Source organism: Erinaceus europaeus, chromosome 10 (assembly GCF_950295315.1).
Source record: "Erinaceus europaeus chromosome 10, mEriEur2.1, whole genome shotgun sequence".
NCBI lineage: Eukaryota > Metazoa > Chordata > Mammalia > Eulipotyphla > Erinaceidae > Erinaceus > Erinaceus europaeus.
The window spans coordinates 95,047,698-95,066,394 of NC_080171.1; the positions used below are offsets into that span (position 1 = coordinate 95,047,698).

The following is an 18,697-nucleotide window of genomic DNA, read 5'->3' on the forward strand; positions in this document are numbered from 1 at the left end:
TGATACACTAGAGCCAATATAATGCTTTTTCTTTTGCCTTCAGGGTTATTGCTGGGGCTCGGTGCTCCTGGAGGACATTATTCCATTTTATTGCCCTTGGGTTTTTTTTTTTTTATCGTTGCTGTGATTGTTATTGTTGTTATTGATGTCGTCGTTGTTGGATAGGACAGAGAAAAATAAAGAAGGGGAAGATGGGGAGGGGAGAAAGATAGACACCTGCAGACCTGCTTCACCACTCATGCAGCTAACCCCCTACAGGTGGGGAGCTGGGGACTCGAATAGGGATCCTTATGCAGTTCCTTGGGCTTGGCGCCATATGCGGTTAACCTGCTGCACTACCAGCCACCATAATGCCATTATTTTTCACTTGCTCTCACTGTTAAACACTTCCCCATTCTAAAGTATTATAATTTTTGTAACTAAAATTTTAAAAATGCAAATAATAACTTACCATGGTTCTTTAAAGTGTTTTAGCTTCTTTCTTCGATCCTTTCCCTTCTTTCTTGTTGTCTTCAGCAGACACTGTTTTGTGTGATAGTACTTCCTCATAAGCCTGAGTCCTCTGACAGCTCAGAGTCAATACAGCAAATATACTTTAAAAGTTTGTTTTACGGAATATACCTACAAGAAGGAAAAACAGGCATTTAAAAATGCTTATTTATAATTTTTGTTTTGTATCTGAATGTGGAATTCAAAAAAGAAAAGTATAGAGGAATATTAGCTCATTTAAAACAAAATCTAAGAAATTCTCCAAAAATAAACAAGTTAAAGGATTTGCCAAATAGTGTACAGTCAATAAATGGCTTCAGAGGTAGAAAAAAATTCTCAAATATCAAACTACTTTGTTTATAGATATGTATACGTTTCTCTGGAAAAAAACAGCTTTGAAAATATTAGCATTATATAATATAGCAAGGAGAACGTACAAAAGTGTGTGCCATTATGGGGGGGGGGTAGCAAATATATGCAAATGTGTGCGTATCTTTCTTTTTTTTAAATCAACCACTGTTTTTTAAACTGACATTTTTCTAGAGCAGGTTTAGAATTTCTGAAAAATCTGAGTGGATGTTAGAATTCCATATAACATTTCTCCCCAACCACAATTATCAATATTTCTTGTTTAGCTAGCTATATTTGTATTAAAATAAAGCTAAACATTATTATAAACTAAAATCCATTGTTTACCCTAGGGCTCACTCTTTAGATTGTCAATCTATGGGTTTTGACAAATGTGTAATGACACAAATTCACCACTGTAGAATCATATAGAAGCGTTTCACACCCTAAAAATCTGTGCTTTACCTATTAATGTCCCCATTTCAAACATTACACAGCACAGCAGTGCAGCTTCTCCACAATGTCATTTCTCTTTATTACTAAATTATATTACATTGCCCATAGCTTATTTATCCATTCACCTGCTGAAGGCATCTGAGCTTATTCTTTTTTTTTAATATTTATTTTATTTATTTATTCCCTTTTGTTGCCCTTGTTGTTTTATTATTGTAGTTATTATTGTTGTTGTCGTTGTTGGATAGGACAGAGAGAAATGGAGAGAGGAGGGGAAGACAGAGAGGAGGAGAGAAAGATAGACACCTGCAGACCTGCTTCACCGCCTGTGAAGCGACTCCCCTGCAGGTGGGGAGCCGGGGTTCAAACCGGGATCCTCATGCCGGTCCTTGTGCTTTGCGCCACCTGCGCTTAACCCGCTGCGCTACAGCCCGACTCCCTGAGCTTATTTCTAAGTACTGTCAATTAGCAATAAAGCTACTATAAACACTGGAGTACAGAATTTTATGTAAACCTAAATTTTCAGCTAATTCAGGTAAATACCAATGGGCATCATCGTGGGACTACATGACAAAACTATATTTAGATTTTTAAGATATTTCCACACTGTATTCCATCCAAGTGGTTGTATTTTACACCACCAGTAACACCAGTAATAAATGAAAGCTCCGAGTCATCTGCACCCTCATCAGCATTTGGTGCTGCCAAAATTTTGCACTTTAGACATTCGTTCTTACAAGCATATAATGGCACTGTTTTAATGTGAAGTTTCATGGTGACAGATGACGTGATGAATCATATGTTTTATTTTTCCATCTACATGTTTTCTTTGATGAGGTGTCTGCTCAGATCTTCTACCCACTTATTTTTAATTAGACTATTTTCTGGATATATATTTGAGAAGTTCTCATTTTAGATGCCAGTCCTTTACCAGATATGGTGTTTTTTTTTTTTTTTTTTGCATTTAAATTTTCTGTTTATGGTTTGCCTTTTCATCCTCATAGCATCAACTGTCCTATGTATATAAAATATTACTATTTTTAAGGAATTCTAACTCACCAGTTTTCTGCCATGGACTGTCTTGCTATTTTTGTATCACTTTTTAAATTGATCTTTAAAGGCTAAGACTTCAGATGCTGAAAGTCAGGTTTTGCATGTGTGAACATTAGACCCTTCTGCTTTTGTTTCTGGTCATCACCAGAGCTTCACTGCTGCAAGCCAACTTTTCCACATTATACATAATAAATACATATGGAGGGGTCCCCAAAGCAGCCCCCCAGTGCCACAGTATACCCGTGTGGCACATCAGGGGTTGACGTCACAATCATGGCAAAGAAGGTATCCTCCCAGCTGTTATCTCAAGGTCCTAGACTCTTCCTTGAAGCAAATCTCAAAACTGAAGAATGACTATGCTTTCTATATATAAACTATAAAACTCAAATACAGGAAATTTTATGTAACTAAAGAAGCACAGAATTATTAAAAATTAAGGCAAAATATTTAAATAAAATTTATTTCTATTTTTTAAATCCCAGGTAGGAACAGGTTGATAGCTCACCCAGTAGGTTATATGACTTGCCATGTGCAGAACCTGGGTTCAAGGCACCACATGAGAGGTGCTATGGCATGAGAGGAAGCTCTAGTGCTGTGATGTCTCTCTCTCTTTCTGTGTCTCTCTCTAAACATATATCTGAAAACAAAGAATGAAAAAGAGTCACAGGCACGTGGCAAAATATAAAAACACATGTAGTATGCTGCACTGAGACATGAATCCAACATTTTAACTCTCAAAACAGTAACAATAAAAACTTTAAAAAGTGGTAATACTGACATATTCTTCTCTCTCTCTAAGATTATTTAATAGGAAAGTAGGAGGAGAAAGAACCAGACATCACTCTGGTATATGTGCTGCCAGGGATTGAACTCAGAACCTCATGCTTGAGTTTAATTTTTTATCCACGGCGTCACCTCCCAGAACATGTGTAATATACCTTCTTTAAAGGAAACTATGTAAAAACCAAAATGCCCAAGCTCAGCTTTTTATTATGAAAAAATTCTATACATCTACTATATTATATTAACAATGATCAAGATAAAATTAGAAAAAGGTACACCAAGAGGATTGTTTTAAATTGCACACTGTTTATATAAAATGGATATATACTAATTAATCACCTGTTCTGTAGCTGGTACTATGCGTGGTAGTGAAAGGAATATAAAGATTAATCAAAATTTCCTCTGAAAATTTCCTATACTTTCATACTTTAAAAGGCACATTGGGTAAGCTACTGAAATCCTAATTCTATCAATATATGTCCACTCCAAAAATCCAAGTATCATCCCTATCCCACTTTATAGTGTTTGAAGTCATGCAGCACAGACACAGGCCAAAAAGTCCTTTCTCAAGTAACAGTTTGAACAAGTATCCTTATTAACAGATGCTACAGGTCAGTTCTGTAGAAGCAAAATGTTTTCTGAATACTAGCTATCACTGAGCAAAATTAAGTTACCAAGTAAGCAAAGGAAAAGGTAACAGAAAAACACATTTCCTCAATGAAATAAATGGATGGAGCTACCTCTTTCCAGTTCCTGACCGAAAAGTGACAAAACTGTAGATAACAAAACATCCAGTTAGCTAGCTCATTTGGTGAAAGAACCAATAATTTAACACATCTCAACAAATCATTAATCATTATGCCCATTATAGTTGTGAGCACAAAAATCCCTGTCCTTATGATTGCTTCCAGGGAAAAAACAACCAAAATAATGATGATGATGGTGGTGATGGTGCAATATAAAAACAAATAAACTAAACAGTACATTGGAAGAGCTAGGGAATAGTTCACCCAGTAGCAGATACACTTTACCTATGTGAGGACCAGCCTTGGGGTTCCTGGTAACCACATGAGATGCTTCATGATGGTTGGGGTGGTGCTATAGTGTCTTACTTCTGCATTAATTATTTCACATCTTTTGTGCCTTACTTCTTAACTACTTTTCCCGTATCATATCTGACTGGTTACCCAGCTTTCTGTTTTATGGAAAACAGCAATCTTATTATGTCTTTTCTCTACTTGTTATTATGAACGATTGCTATTCCTATCATATGCAAACCTCTAAATTCAAGCCCTACTTAAACTATTCTACTTTTACCTGTTCAAGGATCATTCCAGTAATCCTCTACCACCCTCTCCCCTTCTCTCCTCTCTATTTCTCTCACTTACTTACACACACACACACACACACACACACACACACACACACATACATTTTCCTTAACTTCTTGTCTCCCTACAGTCCAATTCTCTGCCCCTTTGAGGCCAAAATTCTTAATTTTACACTTTTGGTTTCTATTTCCTCTCCTCCTACTCTCTTAAAGTAATTTCAATTACCCTTTTGCCCTAATGTTCTATTGAAAAATTCTTGTCAAAGTCCCCTAGGACTTCCATGGTATTTAATGCTGTGAACAATTTTCAGTTCTCTTGTAGTCAACCTCTAAGAAATAAGGTGGCAAGATTTCCTACTTGAAACATTTTATTTTCTTTGCTTTCTAATATACCTGCCTCTTAATTCTACTATTTCATATATTACTGTCTCCTTTTTTTCTATCTCCAAACTTCTAAATGCTAGAGTAACTCAGAACTTAGCCCTCATACTTAAATCTCTTGACAATCTTATATACCTCCTTGGCAAATTCACCTAGGCTTAAGACTTTAAAGGCCATCTGTACACTGAAGAGTCCTACATTTATATGACATGGGTTCCAGACCCACATTCAAATATGTAAGTAACGTATTTATCTGGGTATCTAATAAGTATCTTGAGCCTAACGTATCCCAAGCCAACTCCTGACCTTCCCCCTCAGTCAAAGATCTTGCTCCATTCAGCCTCAAAATACAAAAGACATAGCCCTGAGAATGTCTGCCTCAACTGAAAGCAATGTCCTCAACAGCTTATGCTAAAAACTTGGGAATTTCTCATGCTCTAACACTTCCCTCCCTCACCCCCATCCAATCCATCACCAAACTCTTCACTTTTATCTTATCTTGCTTTCCCACATAGCTTATTCCCAGTAATAGCTCAGAATGTCCCCTGTAAATTCTAAATTAGATGTTCAGGGATGAACAAGATGTAATATACGTGGATGTTAATATATAGTGATATACACCTGCAATCTATGTGATATTTATAGAATTTAAATTTTTGGAAGCCAGATAGATAGTTTACTGCTGGGAAATTGTGCAGATGCAGTCTGCCATGTTGTCCCCTCAGGCTACTGCTAGTTCCCATGAGAGTTGGGACATTCTCGGAGTGCCTGTTTCTTGCCATGTTGTGCCCTCAGGGCATTGTCTTTCTGGTACATGTGCTGCCAGGGATCGAACTTGAGACCTCACACTTGAGAGTCTAATGCCTTATCCACTGCGACACCTCCCAGACCACGGCCCTATAATTTTTAATAAGCTCATGGCCTTTTTGCAACAACAGATTGATGCCATAAAGATGCAACCTATACAAACTCACTATCATAGGCTGGACATGGCAGAATATTGAGTTGCTGTGGAGGATTTGCCCCCTCCATCAGAATATCCACCATGTAGAGGACTGGCTAGCCAATGACGGGTAAAAGGGAAACTAGCGCTATCCAATCAACCTAAAACAGGGCACCTGGTACTACTGGGCAAAAATGACCAGGTGTTCCAATGACGGGTAAGACGGAAGGCTGATCCCCAACCTAAGACAGGCACAGTCCGCCCTGCCACAAAACAAAGTCCGCCAAACATCAAAACATGATATAAGAAAGGGGGACATGTGGGGAGCCATATGTGCCCTCAAGGTTGCTATTGGCATGGCCATAGAATTTATGTTAAAAGATAGTTCCTGGGAATCGGGCGGTGGCGCAGCGTGTTTAGCGCAGCGTGTTTAGCGCAGGTGGCACTAAGTGCAAGAACCGGCTTGAGGATCCCAGTTTGAGCCCCTGGCTCCTCACCTGTAGGAGAATCGCTTCACAGGCGGTGAAGCAGGTCTGCAGGTGTCTCTTTCTCTCCTCTTCTCTGTCTTCCCCTCCTCTCTCCATTTCTCTCTGTTCTATCCAACAACCACAATATCAGTAATAACAACAATATAATTACAACAATAAAACAACTAGGGCAACAAAAGGCAAAATACAAAAAAAAAAAAAAAAAGAGAGAGAGAGAGATAAAAGTTCCCGCTTCCCTACACCTTAGAGTCCTTGTTAAAAGATAAGTTCTTTTTCCCCACGAATCACCCAGGACCTTCCAGATAACGGCTGACTGCCATGACAAATAATATAAAATAATAATAATAAATGAATAGGAAAGATACATCCCCCAATACTCAGTTGGCTAAGGCACCAAACCTCTTTTTCTATAAAGCATTCAAATCAGATGCCCTGTTAACCATGAGAAGCAGATTGTTTGTGTTTCTTCCACAGGAACCCCCCCAAAAAAAAAAAAAAAACATCTGGACCCCTGCACACCCTGACATCACCCACTAGATGGCACGACTACAGTGGCACAACCACCCCGAAACCCTAGATGTCACATGATGCGATCTGAAGAACCCGATTCACAGACTCCAAGGACAGAACTTTTTACTGCCTGTCTGCCTTTCCTGCTTCTGCTTTGACCTGTCACGTTTTGGCGGTTCCAGCTCACAGAGGAATTCCAGAGGCTGACCTTCCTCATGCAGCATTTCATCCCCTGCCATTTCTCCCCCTAGTCGCCTACTTTGCACTGAGACTTCTATTGGACTTGCTGGTATACCCTTTGGACACTTTAGACAATTTTACAGCAGCTTCCTTCCCTTCACGTCGCTGATTTTTCATAGACTGACATACTGTTGCCCTGGGCATTAGGTAAAAGGAAAGGGGGAGATGCTGGGAAATTGTGCAGATGCAGTCACATCTGCCATGTTGTCCCCTCAGGCTACTGCTAGTTCCAGTGAGAGTTGGGACATTCTCGGAGTGCCTGTTTTGCCCTGTTGTGCCCTCAGGGCATTGTCTATTTCCCCGCGATATTTGGAGTGCTTTGGTTACTCCTCCCCCCTCCCATTCTCACGAGAGTTATTATCCTATCCTGGAGTGCTATGGTTACTCCTCCCCCTTCCCATTCTCTTGGAAGCTGCTCCTATAAAAGCCCTTATTCCACACCTCGCTCTCTTGCCAGCACTTCACTTTGGTGTTCAGATGCAGGAAAGGTTACTGCGTGAGGCGGCCATTTTCGCTACCTCCACGTGGCCCAACCTGCTTCTCTAGCACCCAACTCTGAGGTGCCAGCGCAAATAAAGATTTGTGTTCCCTCTTCGCTCCGGACCTTCTCTCTCTCTTCTCCGTGGCACATAACAACAGTTTATTAGGATGATTCAATTACCAAGCAAACAGTACAGGTATGAGCCCAGACACCATGTGGAACAGCTCCACTGTTATGGTGCCTCTCGCTCTTCTGTTTTAATCTGAATGAAAAGACAGCCCAGTAGTGAAATCGCACATGTGCAAGGCCACAGTTCAGTAGATAAATAATAACAATAGTAAAATAGGTCACATGATTAACCTTTCAGTCTTAAGACTAAAACATTTCACAAGAGCCTATAAAGCCGAATTTAAATCTGATTCCAGTTAACTTCTTAAGACTCAGACTCCACGGCTCTCTTTCAAACAATTCCCTCATGATCCTATCTGGGAACCTTTATTATACCTGCTACTTTATATAAGATTATCTATATAACTAACTCTTTTACTTTTCTCTAACATCTGCTCAAGTATCGCCTTATTGTGAATCCATCCTTGATTATCCTATATAAAACAGCAATCCTTCCTCCAGCATGCCTCTGTTGTATTTCTCTCCATGGAATTTACCAATGACATATGATATTTTTACCTTGCTTATGCTTTCTCTTTGTTTTGTATACTTAGCATAGTCCTTGACCTGCAAAAGCTGAATAAGGGCAAGAGACTGGCATACTTTAACAATGACTCTTTAGTCACTATCAGGCCACCCCATCAGCTGGGGCCCTAGTTAGGGAGTCCTGAGATTCCCAAACAGACATGATGGGCCTAGACCTCAAATAAATCCCTCTCTCCATTGTTACTGGTCATCTCTATCAGGAACAACAGAATAGACCCCTTTGTGGGCCCCCATAGCACCTTGTCCTCAATATAGATCAACAACGGTCGAGAATGTTCCATCCTCAGAAGGGAGGCTGGACAACATACTCCATGCTATACCTGAGGAAGATGGGTCCTGATATTGGGGCAGCTTGGAATGTTCCTATTTATGACCATAGAATGTGAGCTCAGATCTATAGGGATGCAGAGGTCACATAGGCTCCTAAACAGAATGTGGACCCCAGATCACATCAAATCGATGGGGTTTACAGTCAACAATATTTATACACCTTTCCCATATTTGGGAGCTACTCTTTTCCCTGATCCAGCTTTCTGGTCCTTTTTCCAGCCATGATATTATCTCCCCAGACAATAACTTGGATCCACCTGCATATCAGATTTCAGGATCAGGGGAAGAAAAAAAAAAAAAACTAGCATAGCCACAGGCCCTTTGGTATATATCTAAAACATTCTTACTAGCTATCTACAAAACAGAGACACCCCCCCACCGCCGCCACTCTTCATCTGCACTATTCTAGCCTTTAGGTTCATGATTAGTCAACAGTTTGTTTGGCTTTATTAACTCTCTTTTCAGCCACCAGGTTCCAGATGCATGATGCCAACCAGACTTCCCTGGACAGACAACCCCACCAATGTGTCCTGGAGCTCTGATTCCCCAAAACCCTGCCCCACTAGGGAAAGAGAGAGGCAGGCTGGGAGTATGGATCGACCTGTCAATGCCCATGTTCAGTGGGGAAGCAATTACAGAAGCCAGACCTTCCACCTTCTGCATCCCACAATGACCTTGGGTCCATACTCCCAGAGGGATAAAGAATAGGAAAGCTATCAGGGGAGGGGATGAGATACGAGGTTCTGGTGGTGGGAACTGTGTGGAGTTGTGTCCCTCTTATCCTATGGTTTTGTCAAGTGTTTCCTTTTTATAAATAAAATTTAAAAATAACAATAATAAAAATAATAATAAAAAGAATAGTCCTTGACACAAAATAGAAAATCAAATTTCTCAAAATATTTTCTCGTGCAGCAATATATTTAATCCTCAAATAGTCTGTAAAGTAGTAGAAAAGAAGTTCTCTATAACGTTATTTCATAATCTCTTAATACATAAAGTCACAAGCATATAAAGATGTTAAATAAATTGTGTAAGATCACACATTGACATAGCTATCTTTAGAACTGGGACCAGGTCACTAGTACCTTTTCTTTTTTTAAAATTAAAACATTTTATTTATTATTAATGAGAAAGACAGGAGGAGAGGGAGAAAGAAGCAGACATCACTCTGGTACATGTGCTGCCAGAGACTGAGCTATGGACCTCATGCTTGAGAGTCCGGTGCTTTATCCACCGCACCATCTTCCACTCTAGTACCTTTTCCAATTCATACCACTGACTATATGAGCAATCAATAAGCAGTTGTGTATTTTACTTTGTGGTGTTATATTCCCCCCCCTTCAATGTAATGTGCCACCTCTCTAATCCAATTTTGTTTTCTATTTTTAGGGTGAGGGAATACAGAGTGAGAAAAAAAGAGTTCAAAGTACAGTTGTGGGAGTCGGGTAGTAGCACAGTGGGTTAAGTGCATGTGGGGCAAAGTGCAGGGACCGGCAAAGGATGCCGGTTTGAACCCCCAGCTCCCCACCTGCAGGGGAGTCACTTCACAGCTGGTGAAGCAGGTCTGCAGGTGTCTATCTTTCTCTTCCCCTCTCTGCCTGCCCCTCCTCTCTCCATTTCTCTCTGTCCTATCTAACAACAATGACAACAATAACTACAACAACAAGGGCAACAAAAGGGAAAGTAAATAAATTAATTTTTTTTAAAGTACAGTTGTGCCATTCATAAAGGCTTTCACTATCCCCATGTGGTGACAATAAGGAGGAAGGCACTCTACTACTTGCTGAAACATCTTTCTGATCCTTGCTGTGATCTTTAAACTCTATTTAAGATCCAATTCTTCAAATTATAATAAAACATGAAGTAGTAACTGATCTGAATATGCTTCAGGAGCTAATTATCTTGTTCTCATTAAATGGCTGTGACAAAAGTCACTGGACTATCCACAGAACTCACAATATGGATCAAAAGAAAAGGAAAGTATTTTGGCTAGCTCAGTTAAATATTCAAGCATTCTCTACCCTTCTGTACTCCCCTGCAGTACACTTAATACTGAAGGATAAACCAACAGCTTGGTAAGAAAGCTTCAAATGGTGTCACTGTTCTCACGATTATTTGCTGTTAGTCTACAGAATAAAGCATGCATGGCAAGAGCCATGCCTTATTTGGAGATAAAGTGTATGTGTTTAATTCTACTGACCCCATCTCAGGATGCCCATGAGTTAAAAACAAATTAACAGCTTTAAAACAAATGAAATTATTTAGTTCTCATCTTTGCAACATAAGCAGCAGGTTTTGACTGGAAAAAGTAAAGGATAAATTCACCAAGGATAAATAAAGGATAAATTCACCAAGTGTTACATTAATACAGAAATTATTACATATACAATGGTGTTAAAAATTAAGAAATAGAGAGTCGAGCGGCAGTGCAGCAGTTAAACACACGTGGTGCAAAGCGCAAGGAGCAGCTTAAGGATCCTGGTTCAAGCCCCTGGCTCCCCACCTGCAGGGGAGTCGCTTCACAGGGGTGAAGTAGGTCTGCAGGTGTCTATCTTTGTCTCCCCCTCTCTGTCTTTCCCTCCTCTCTCCATTTCTCTCTGTCCTATCCAACAATGACAACATCTATAACAAGAACAATAGTAACTACAACAAGGGCAACAAAAGGGAATAAATAAATATTAAAAAGAAAAAAATTAAGAAATATATTGGCCCATTCAATAATACAATAATTGAATTCGCCAACTCTTGCCAACACTCATTCCTCTTTCTGGCATCCTCTACCACAATTGGAAACTATGTATCTAGGTCAGAAAAGACAAGTAGCTTTTCAGAACAGCTCAATATGTTTGGCACAAGTATTGATATAATTCAATCCTTTCAGTAACTCCTTTTAAAATAAACTCTTGTGTAAATCACAAGATTAATACTACAGATATTTATGTAAAATGACTGGAAAATAATGCATGATTTAGAAAACTAGTAGAGATCATGAACTAAGGGAAAATAGGAGATAGGCAATACAACGTAATTTATGTAATAGCAGTGGATTAAGACTCACAAGACTGGTGTTCTAATTCCAGTCCTGATATTAATGTGCTGGACAATTCTGAACAAATTTCAGCCTCTCTGAGCCTCAAGTCCTTCATTTATAAAGCATAAGCATTAGGTTACACCTAGATTATTTTTAAATGACTATTTGTCTAAACATAATTCTGTGACAAACAAGTACATTTTATATAAGATAAATTAATTTTAGTCCTTAAAAGTATGTCTTCATAGCTGGGAGTATAGACTGACTGGCTAATATCCATGCCCAGTGGAGAAGCAATTGCTTCTGCATCCCAAAAAGAATTCTGGTTTATATTCACAGAGGAAGAAATGTTAGAAGATGGCCAGAAGAGCTCTGAACTCCAGTTCCACTGAAACCTAGAACTTTTGTGACAAGAAACCTTTGGTTTTATACCATTACTAAGAGGGAAGAGAATCTGGAAAACACCTGAGGAAGTCAGGTGTTTCCCTTATAGAAAAGAGAAAAAAGAAGGGGCACCAAGAATTTTTACAGGTGTGGGTATGACACAGAAAGGAACCAAAGGCAGAGCTTTGATATGTTTCATATTGGTTTGTTCCCCCTTCCCCCCAACTCTGAGAGAATTGGTTTGGCCCTTACTAGTTTCGCCTCCCTCTTTCTCCCCGCCCCCTATGCTAAGGACGTCGAGAGTCCCAGCAGCAGCCGTGGAGGAAGAATGATGGGGAAGCACATGGTGTGGTGATTTGCCCGTTTGTGAATAAAGATTAAACTGCAGCTTCTCAGCCCAGCTGTGTGTCCCTGAGTCTCTCTCTACCGCCGTGAAGCTAGCCCGGCCTGCTGGCGCCTCAGAACTTTAACAACAGGCCAGGTGGTGGCGCACCTGGTTAAGTGCACACACTACAATGTACAAAGCCTTGGGTTCAAGCCCCTGGTCCCCACTTGCAGGGGGAAAGCTTCACAAGTGAAGTAGAGCTGCAGGTGTCTCTCTCCCTCTGTCTCCTTCCCTCTCAATTTCTCTCTGTATCTATCCAATAACAAATAAAATTTTTAAAAAAAGAAGCAAATAAAAATGGGCATTAAATTCCACATGTGGTCAGCTATCTTTGCCCAAATGGCCCATGTGCTTCCTGGTGTGTGCCTTTTCATTTTCCTGATTAAAAGTTTAAATTATCAAGGGGGCAAGGGGAAGCTTTTAACAATGGAATAAAGGCACTAATTAGTCTTATTAAAAAAGCATAGGGCATACACTCAATGGAGTACAACTCAGCAGTTTAAAAAATACCATGGGGATATGGATTAACCTGCCATTGTCCATGTTCAGCAGAGAAGCAATTACAGATGCCAGGCCTCCCACCTTCTGCACCATAAAGAATTTTGACCCATACTCCCAAAGGGATAAAGAATAGAGACTCTTCCAATGAAGGGGATGGGACACAGAACTCTGGTGGTGGGAATGTATGGAATTGTAACCCTTTACAATTATCTTACAAGCTTGTTAATCATTATTAAATCACTAATATATATATATATATATATATATATATATATATATATATATAGTGTCTTCTGGACTGAACAGATGGGAGTAGCAGTGATTATGAATAGTGAAGTAAGGAAGTGGGATGATTTCACTCATATGTGGAATATAGAGAACTGACAAGCATAAACTTAAAAAAAGAAAAGAAAAAATATATACATAGTCAACCCATATCTATGCCCCCTGGGAGAACCATGGTGGGTACTAATGGAGGGGGGGTGGAAGCACAGAACTTTGGTGGTGGAAGTAGTGTGGACTTATACCTCTATTATAATCAAGTAAATCACTGTTAAATTACTAATAAAAGTATGTATTTAAAAAATTCTTCACAGGGCCAGGGAAGTGGCTAGTGGTAGATCACCTCAGAGGTTCTAGGTACCATCCCTGACACTACAGACAACAAAGAGAACACGAGTAGAACTCCATGGATTGATTTGTGCTTTCTCCCTCTTTCTATTTCTATCATTCCATTAAAAAAAAATAAGTATTTACAATGTAATTGTTTTAAATATTGTGAATAAAACTAAGAATCAGATAACTAGAAAAATCTGACATTGAATACTTGAAAACGTTACATATTGGGGCAGACCTTCACTACGTCAATTCCATTCCAACTCTGGGGCAGCCACTCTGATAAACCTCCAGGCCTTTCTACCTCATAGACAAACCAGCCCTCTACTAAGAATACACAAGGGCCCCACAAACTTAAACAAGTGGGAATCCCCGCTATAAACAGCTTCTTTTTCTCTAGGATACTACCTGAAGATTCTAGCCATTTTAATAGTACTAAATTCTGAGTTCAATACAGTCAGGGTACTCTATTCTGTTTAGACTCCAGTTCACGAAATTGTTTTCAGGAACAAAGTAGGGACAATTATGGAGCTTGTTTCATGATTTTTAAGATCAAAGACCTGTTGCCAAAGTCTGAAAGAGTTTCCTCATACATATTTTCCAGTTTTTATGTCAAGAAGGCTTGTCCAGAAATAATTATTCCATCATAACATAAAGCATCAATAGCAATTCAAGTTTCTGCTAAATGTCAAAGCCTCTGTTGGGGAACATCTAAATCTAAAGCTATATAGCATAACCCAAAAGGCATAAGGGCATATTTAGTCATTGAGTTGTCAACAAAATCTCATTAAATAAATATAATAATGTACCAGTAAAATGCTGGCATTAAGTTTTAAATCTGAGTATTAGCATGACTTAAAGTAGAACTATACAAGTTAAGCACACATGGCGCAAAGCACAAGGACCGGCATGGGGACCCCGGTTCGAGCCCCTGGCTCCCCACCTGCAGGGGAGTTGCTTCACAGGTGGTGAGGCAGGTCTGCAGGTGTCTCTCTTTCTCTCCCCCACTCTATCTTCCCCTCCTCTCTCGATTTCTCTCTGTCCTATCCAACAATGAACGACATCAACAACAACAATAATAACCGCAACAAGGCTACAACAACAAGGGCAACAAAGAGGGAAAATAAAAAATGGCCTTCAGGAGCAGTGGATTCATGGTGCAGGCACTGAGCCCCAACAATAACCCTGGAGGCAAAAAAAAAAAAAAGTAGAACTATAAACCCGCCAGTCACACAGGTTTTAGGTAAGGATTAAGGTTGAGAAATGTATATAAAAACACTTGACAAAGCATGACACACTTTTTCTGATAACAGCCATGTTCTTATTAATAAAATACAAGAAGTTCTCCATACACTTTCCCAATAGCCGGAACAAATGTAAAAAGATGGCTGAAAAAAAGTATTGTGAATTCACATGTTTGTCTGTACATGTGTGTTCCATTGCACATGTGCTAAAAGAAATTTCAGAATTAAAATCTGCTAGCTATCAGTACATTCACAGAAATAAAAGGAGAAGGGAGTTGGGTGGTAACGCAGTGGGTTAAAGTGCAGGTGGCGCAAAGCACAAGCACCGGCATGAGGACCAGTATAAGGATCCCAGTTTGAGGCCCCGGCTCCTCATCTGCAGGGGAGTCACTTCACAGGAGGTGAAGCAGGTCTGCAGGTGTCTATCTTTCTCTACCCTTCTCTGTCTTCCCCTCCTCTCTCTATTTCTCTCTGTCCTATCCAACAACGACGACAACAATAATAACAATAAAACAACAAGGGCAACAAAAGGGAATAAATAAATATTAAAAAGAAAAGAAAAGGAGATATGGGTCTCTATCATAACAATACTATTGGTAAGCTGAAATAAAAATGCAATACCATGTAAGTGAAGGCTGACACTGAGCCCCAGCAATAATGTTGGTGGCCATAAAAGAATATTTAAAAAAATAAACCACCAATAAGAGATGTCTCCCCCCCAAAAAAAATATTTGAGTAGCTAATTATAGAACACTTATCTGAATTGCCTAGGTTTATTGATGTCTATCTAGTAAGGCATTAGTGTATATCTAATTTTTAAGTTTCTTGGCCTATGCTAAATTGAATTTTAGTCTTCACAATTGAGCTATCCTATTTTATTTGTTTTTGCCAGTAAGTTATTGCTGGGGTTTGGTGCCTGTACAATTCCACCATTCTCAGCAGCCTTTCCCCACCCTGCTCCCTTTCTTCTAGTGGATGAGACAAAGAAAGACATGGAAAGAAGGGGCTGGGTGGTGACGAACATGGTTTGAGTGCACATGTTACAATACACAAGGAACCAGGTTTGAGACCCTGGTCCCCACCTGCAGGGGGAAAGCTTTGTGAGTGGTGAAGCGGTGCAGCAGATATCTCTGTCCCTCTTCCTCTCTATATCCCCCCTTCCCTCTTGATTTCTGTCTCTATCCAATAAATAAATAAAGATAATAAAAAACTTTTTTAAAAAAAGTTGTGGAAAGGGGTCGGGTGGTAGTGCATCCAGCAAAGTACACACATTAATGATAAAGAATCCAGATTCAAGTCTCCTGGTCTCCATATGCAGGAAGGAAGTTTCACAAAAAAATAAAAGCAACAGGTACCAAGCCTCAGTAATAGCATGGTAGAGATACCAAAACAATACCACTCCACCCAGTTTTCCATGTAACAATACAACCATAACCCCCACTAGGTTCTCTGAAGGACCTGTATTCTCCCCCCAACCCAACCCAGAGTCTTTTACTTTGGTGCAATACGCCAATTCCAGTTCAGGTTCTACTTGTGTTTGCTCTTCTGATCTTGTTTTTCAGCTTCTGCCTGAGAGTGAGATCATCCCATATTCATCCTTCTGTTTCTGACTTATTTCACTTAACAAGAATTTTTCAAGGTCCATCCAAGATTGGCTGAAAACGGTGAAGTCACCATTTTTTATAGCTGAGTAGTATTCCATTGTGTATATATACCACAACTTGCTCAGCCACTCATCTGTTGTTGGACACCTGGGTTGCTTCCAGGTTTTGGAAAACTGAGAAACGTTATACATGTACAAACTACTGTATTTACTATCAAATGTAAAACATTAATTTCCCCAATAAAGAAATTAAAAAAAAAATACCACTCCACCCCTATAGGCACTCCCATGTGGTGGCCCTAAGTTCAAACCTGGGTCTTTGCACATGGCTAACTATATTTTACCAGGTAAATAATCTGTCAACTCCCTGAGGTTTAAGTTTTCTAATCAAACTGCTCAATTATAAAGAACTGTTATACTACATTTCTAATGTGGTGAACTTAAAAACATGAATTGCTAGCAAAGAATCTATTATATATGTCTGCTATCATTATTTGGTTCACAGTATATTCACTACAACAGTGTTCGTGAAACTGCAATTTAATACATACTCTTGGCTAGATAAGCACTGAAAAGGGAATAAAAACTTCCATAATCCATATCAAATAGTCTTGCTTTTCACAAGATAATTTGTTTCTCACCTAGCCCTTAAAATACAAATGCCAACTCTTAAGACTTACTCATAATGACACTTTCATGCCAACTCTATTTTTCCCCCAACCTGCTGTTCAGAAAAACAAGTAAAATGCAAAAACACTTCCTTAATGTAGATCTTTTATTAGAAAACTCAAAATCAGGGTTTTCACAACAGCTCAACCACCAAATAAATGCATATGTGCATATTTAATACTTCAGAAAACTAAGACTATAAAAACAATCTGTCTTTTTCTCAATTTTTGCCTTGTGTAATCTTCAATTAATGTTGTCAATACTTAGAGAACTATATATTCGCCTATCGAAGACAGAGACTCAGAGAAAAATAGTACAAAAAGGTAGAAAAATAATTGATATATATACGGTGATCTTCATATCCAAAGAGTCCCTTGTCTGAATTTACGAAAGGAAATAAGTTTCTTATTTCTGGAAAGATGTATTTATTAGAGAGCCTTAAATTGTCCAACCATCTGGAAAATGGTAAAGGAGGGGTTGGGAGGGTGGAGGAGTGAGGGAAAGCAAGAGATGTAAAAGGGAAAGACCAATTGATACCAGTAATGTGAAAAATATTCAGTTCTGTTATAAAGTGTTATTATTCACTTGTCAGACACTCCCAGATCAATAGGTTTACCCAAGATATCAAGGCTGTTACACTCAGATAATCAGGATAAGAACATTAGAACCAATACAAAAATAATACTTTCTTCCTTGCATTAGCAATAAGAAGTTAAGACATCAAATAGTGAACAAGCATACCTCTACAACACTCTACAAAGCAGTTTAACAACACAGACAAAAGTTTATGGTTCAAAAACTCACTATTTGACTTATGGAAAACAAACTCAAAACAACTCTTAAAAGATGACACACATAGGTGGGGAGATAGCATAATGGTTATGCAAAGAGACTCACAAGCCTATGGTTCCAAAGTTCCAGGTTCAATCCCTGTACCACCATAAACCAAAACTGAGCAGTGCTAGAAGTTAGACTCATCCATGCTTACTCGGTAAGTAACCTAGTCTCAGAAATAAGATGTTTAGCTCTTGGAATGAAAATTTCAAAATACCATCTTAAACTTACATCCTCTACCTTCATCACTCACTCAGCTTAAGACAATCTCTCTCCTGGGATGCTTTCCTTCATCTTCACCTCTACCGCTGCTACTCCCCAAACCACTGTCCACACACGCTGTTAGTCTGAATTAATCAGCACTCCTTGTGTGCTCCTATGGCACTATTTTAGAAATGTGTCTTACCACTTTCCAGTTTTGTAACTGCATGTTTCTTGAAGGCAGGTACTGTACTTTGTTCTCTGCTGTGTTCTTAGTATGTGCTTGGACAGTAAGTTCTCAAATATTTGTCAAAAAAATGTGACTAACACCCCAACTAAGATTGCCTTGGTACTTCTGGTGGCTTCCATCTTTCTCCACAGCAGTAGCACGGCTTTTGACTCCATGTAGACTGTCTTGCCACAGAGCAGTCTGTAACCAGGTTTTAGGTACGTAGGTGCTATGACCACAGCTACTATTGCATACTTTCATTGCTAAGAAGCAAATTCAAACTCACAAGACTCTGCTTCAACTGAGATACAAATCGTGATTCATGATAAAGGTGCTTTTTTCATAAATAATTTATTTAAGGTAAGGAACTGTTCATATTAATAGCAAATACTACTGTCACATCACACACAACTACAGGACGAATCTTGTAAAATGATCACCTCAGCAATTAAGCCTCC

The 18,697-nt window shown here is 39.2% G+C and overlaps 1 protein-coding gene across 4 annotated transcripts in view; it reads right to left on the reverse strand.

Annotated features, from left to right (window-relative positions):
* The window catches only part of STRBP (spermatid perinuclear RNA binding protein), a 144,505-nt gene that overhangs the window by 76,511 nt on the left and 49,297 nt on the right, over positions 1-18,697 (reverse strand). For all 4 annotated transcript variants that reach the window (XM_060200124.1, XM_060200125.1, XM_060200122.1 and 1 more), the window contains one exon: positions 452-621. In XM_060200124.1, coding sequence (XP_060056107.1) covers positions 452-454 — 3 coding nt within the window. In that variant the 5' untranslated portion in view covers positions 455-621. The remainder of the gene's footprint in view (positions 1-451; positions 622-18,697) is intronic.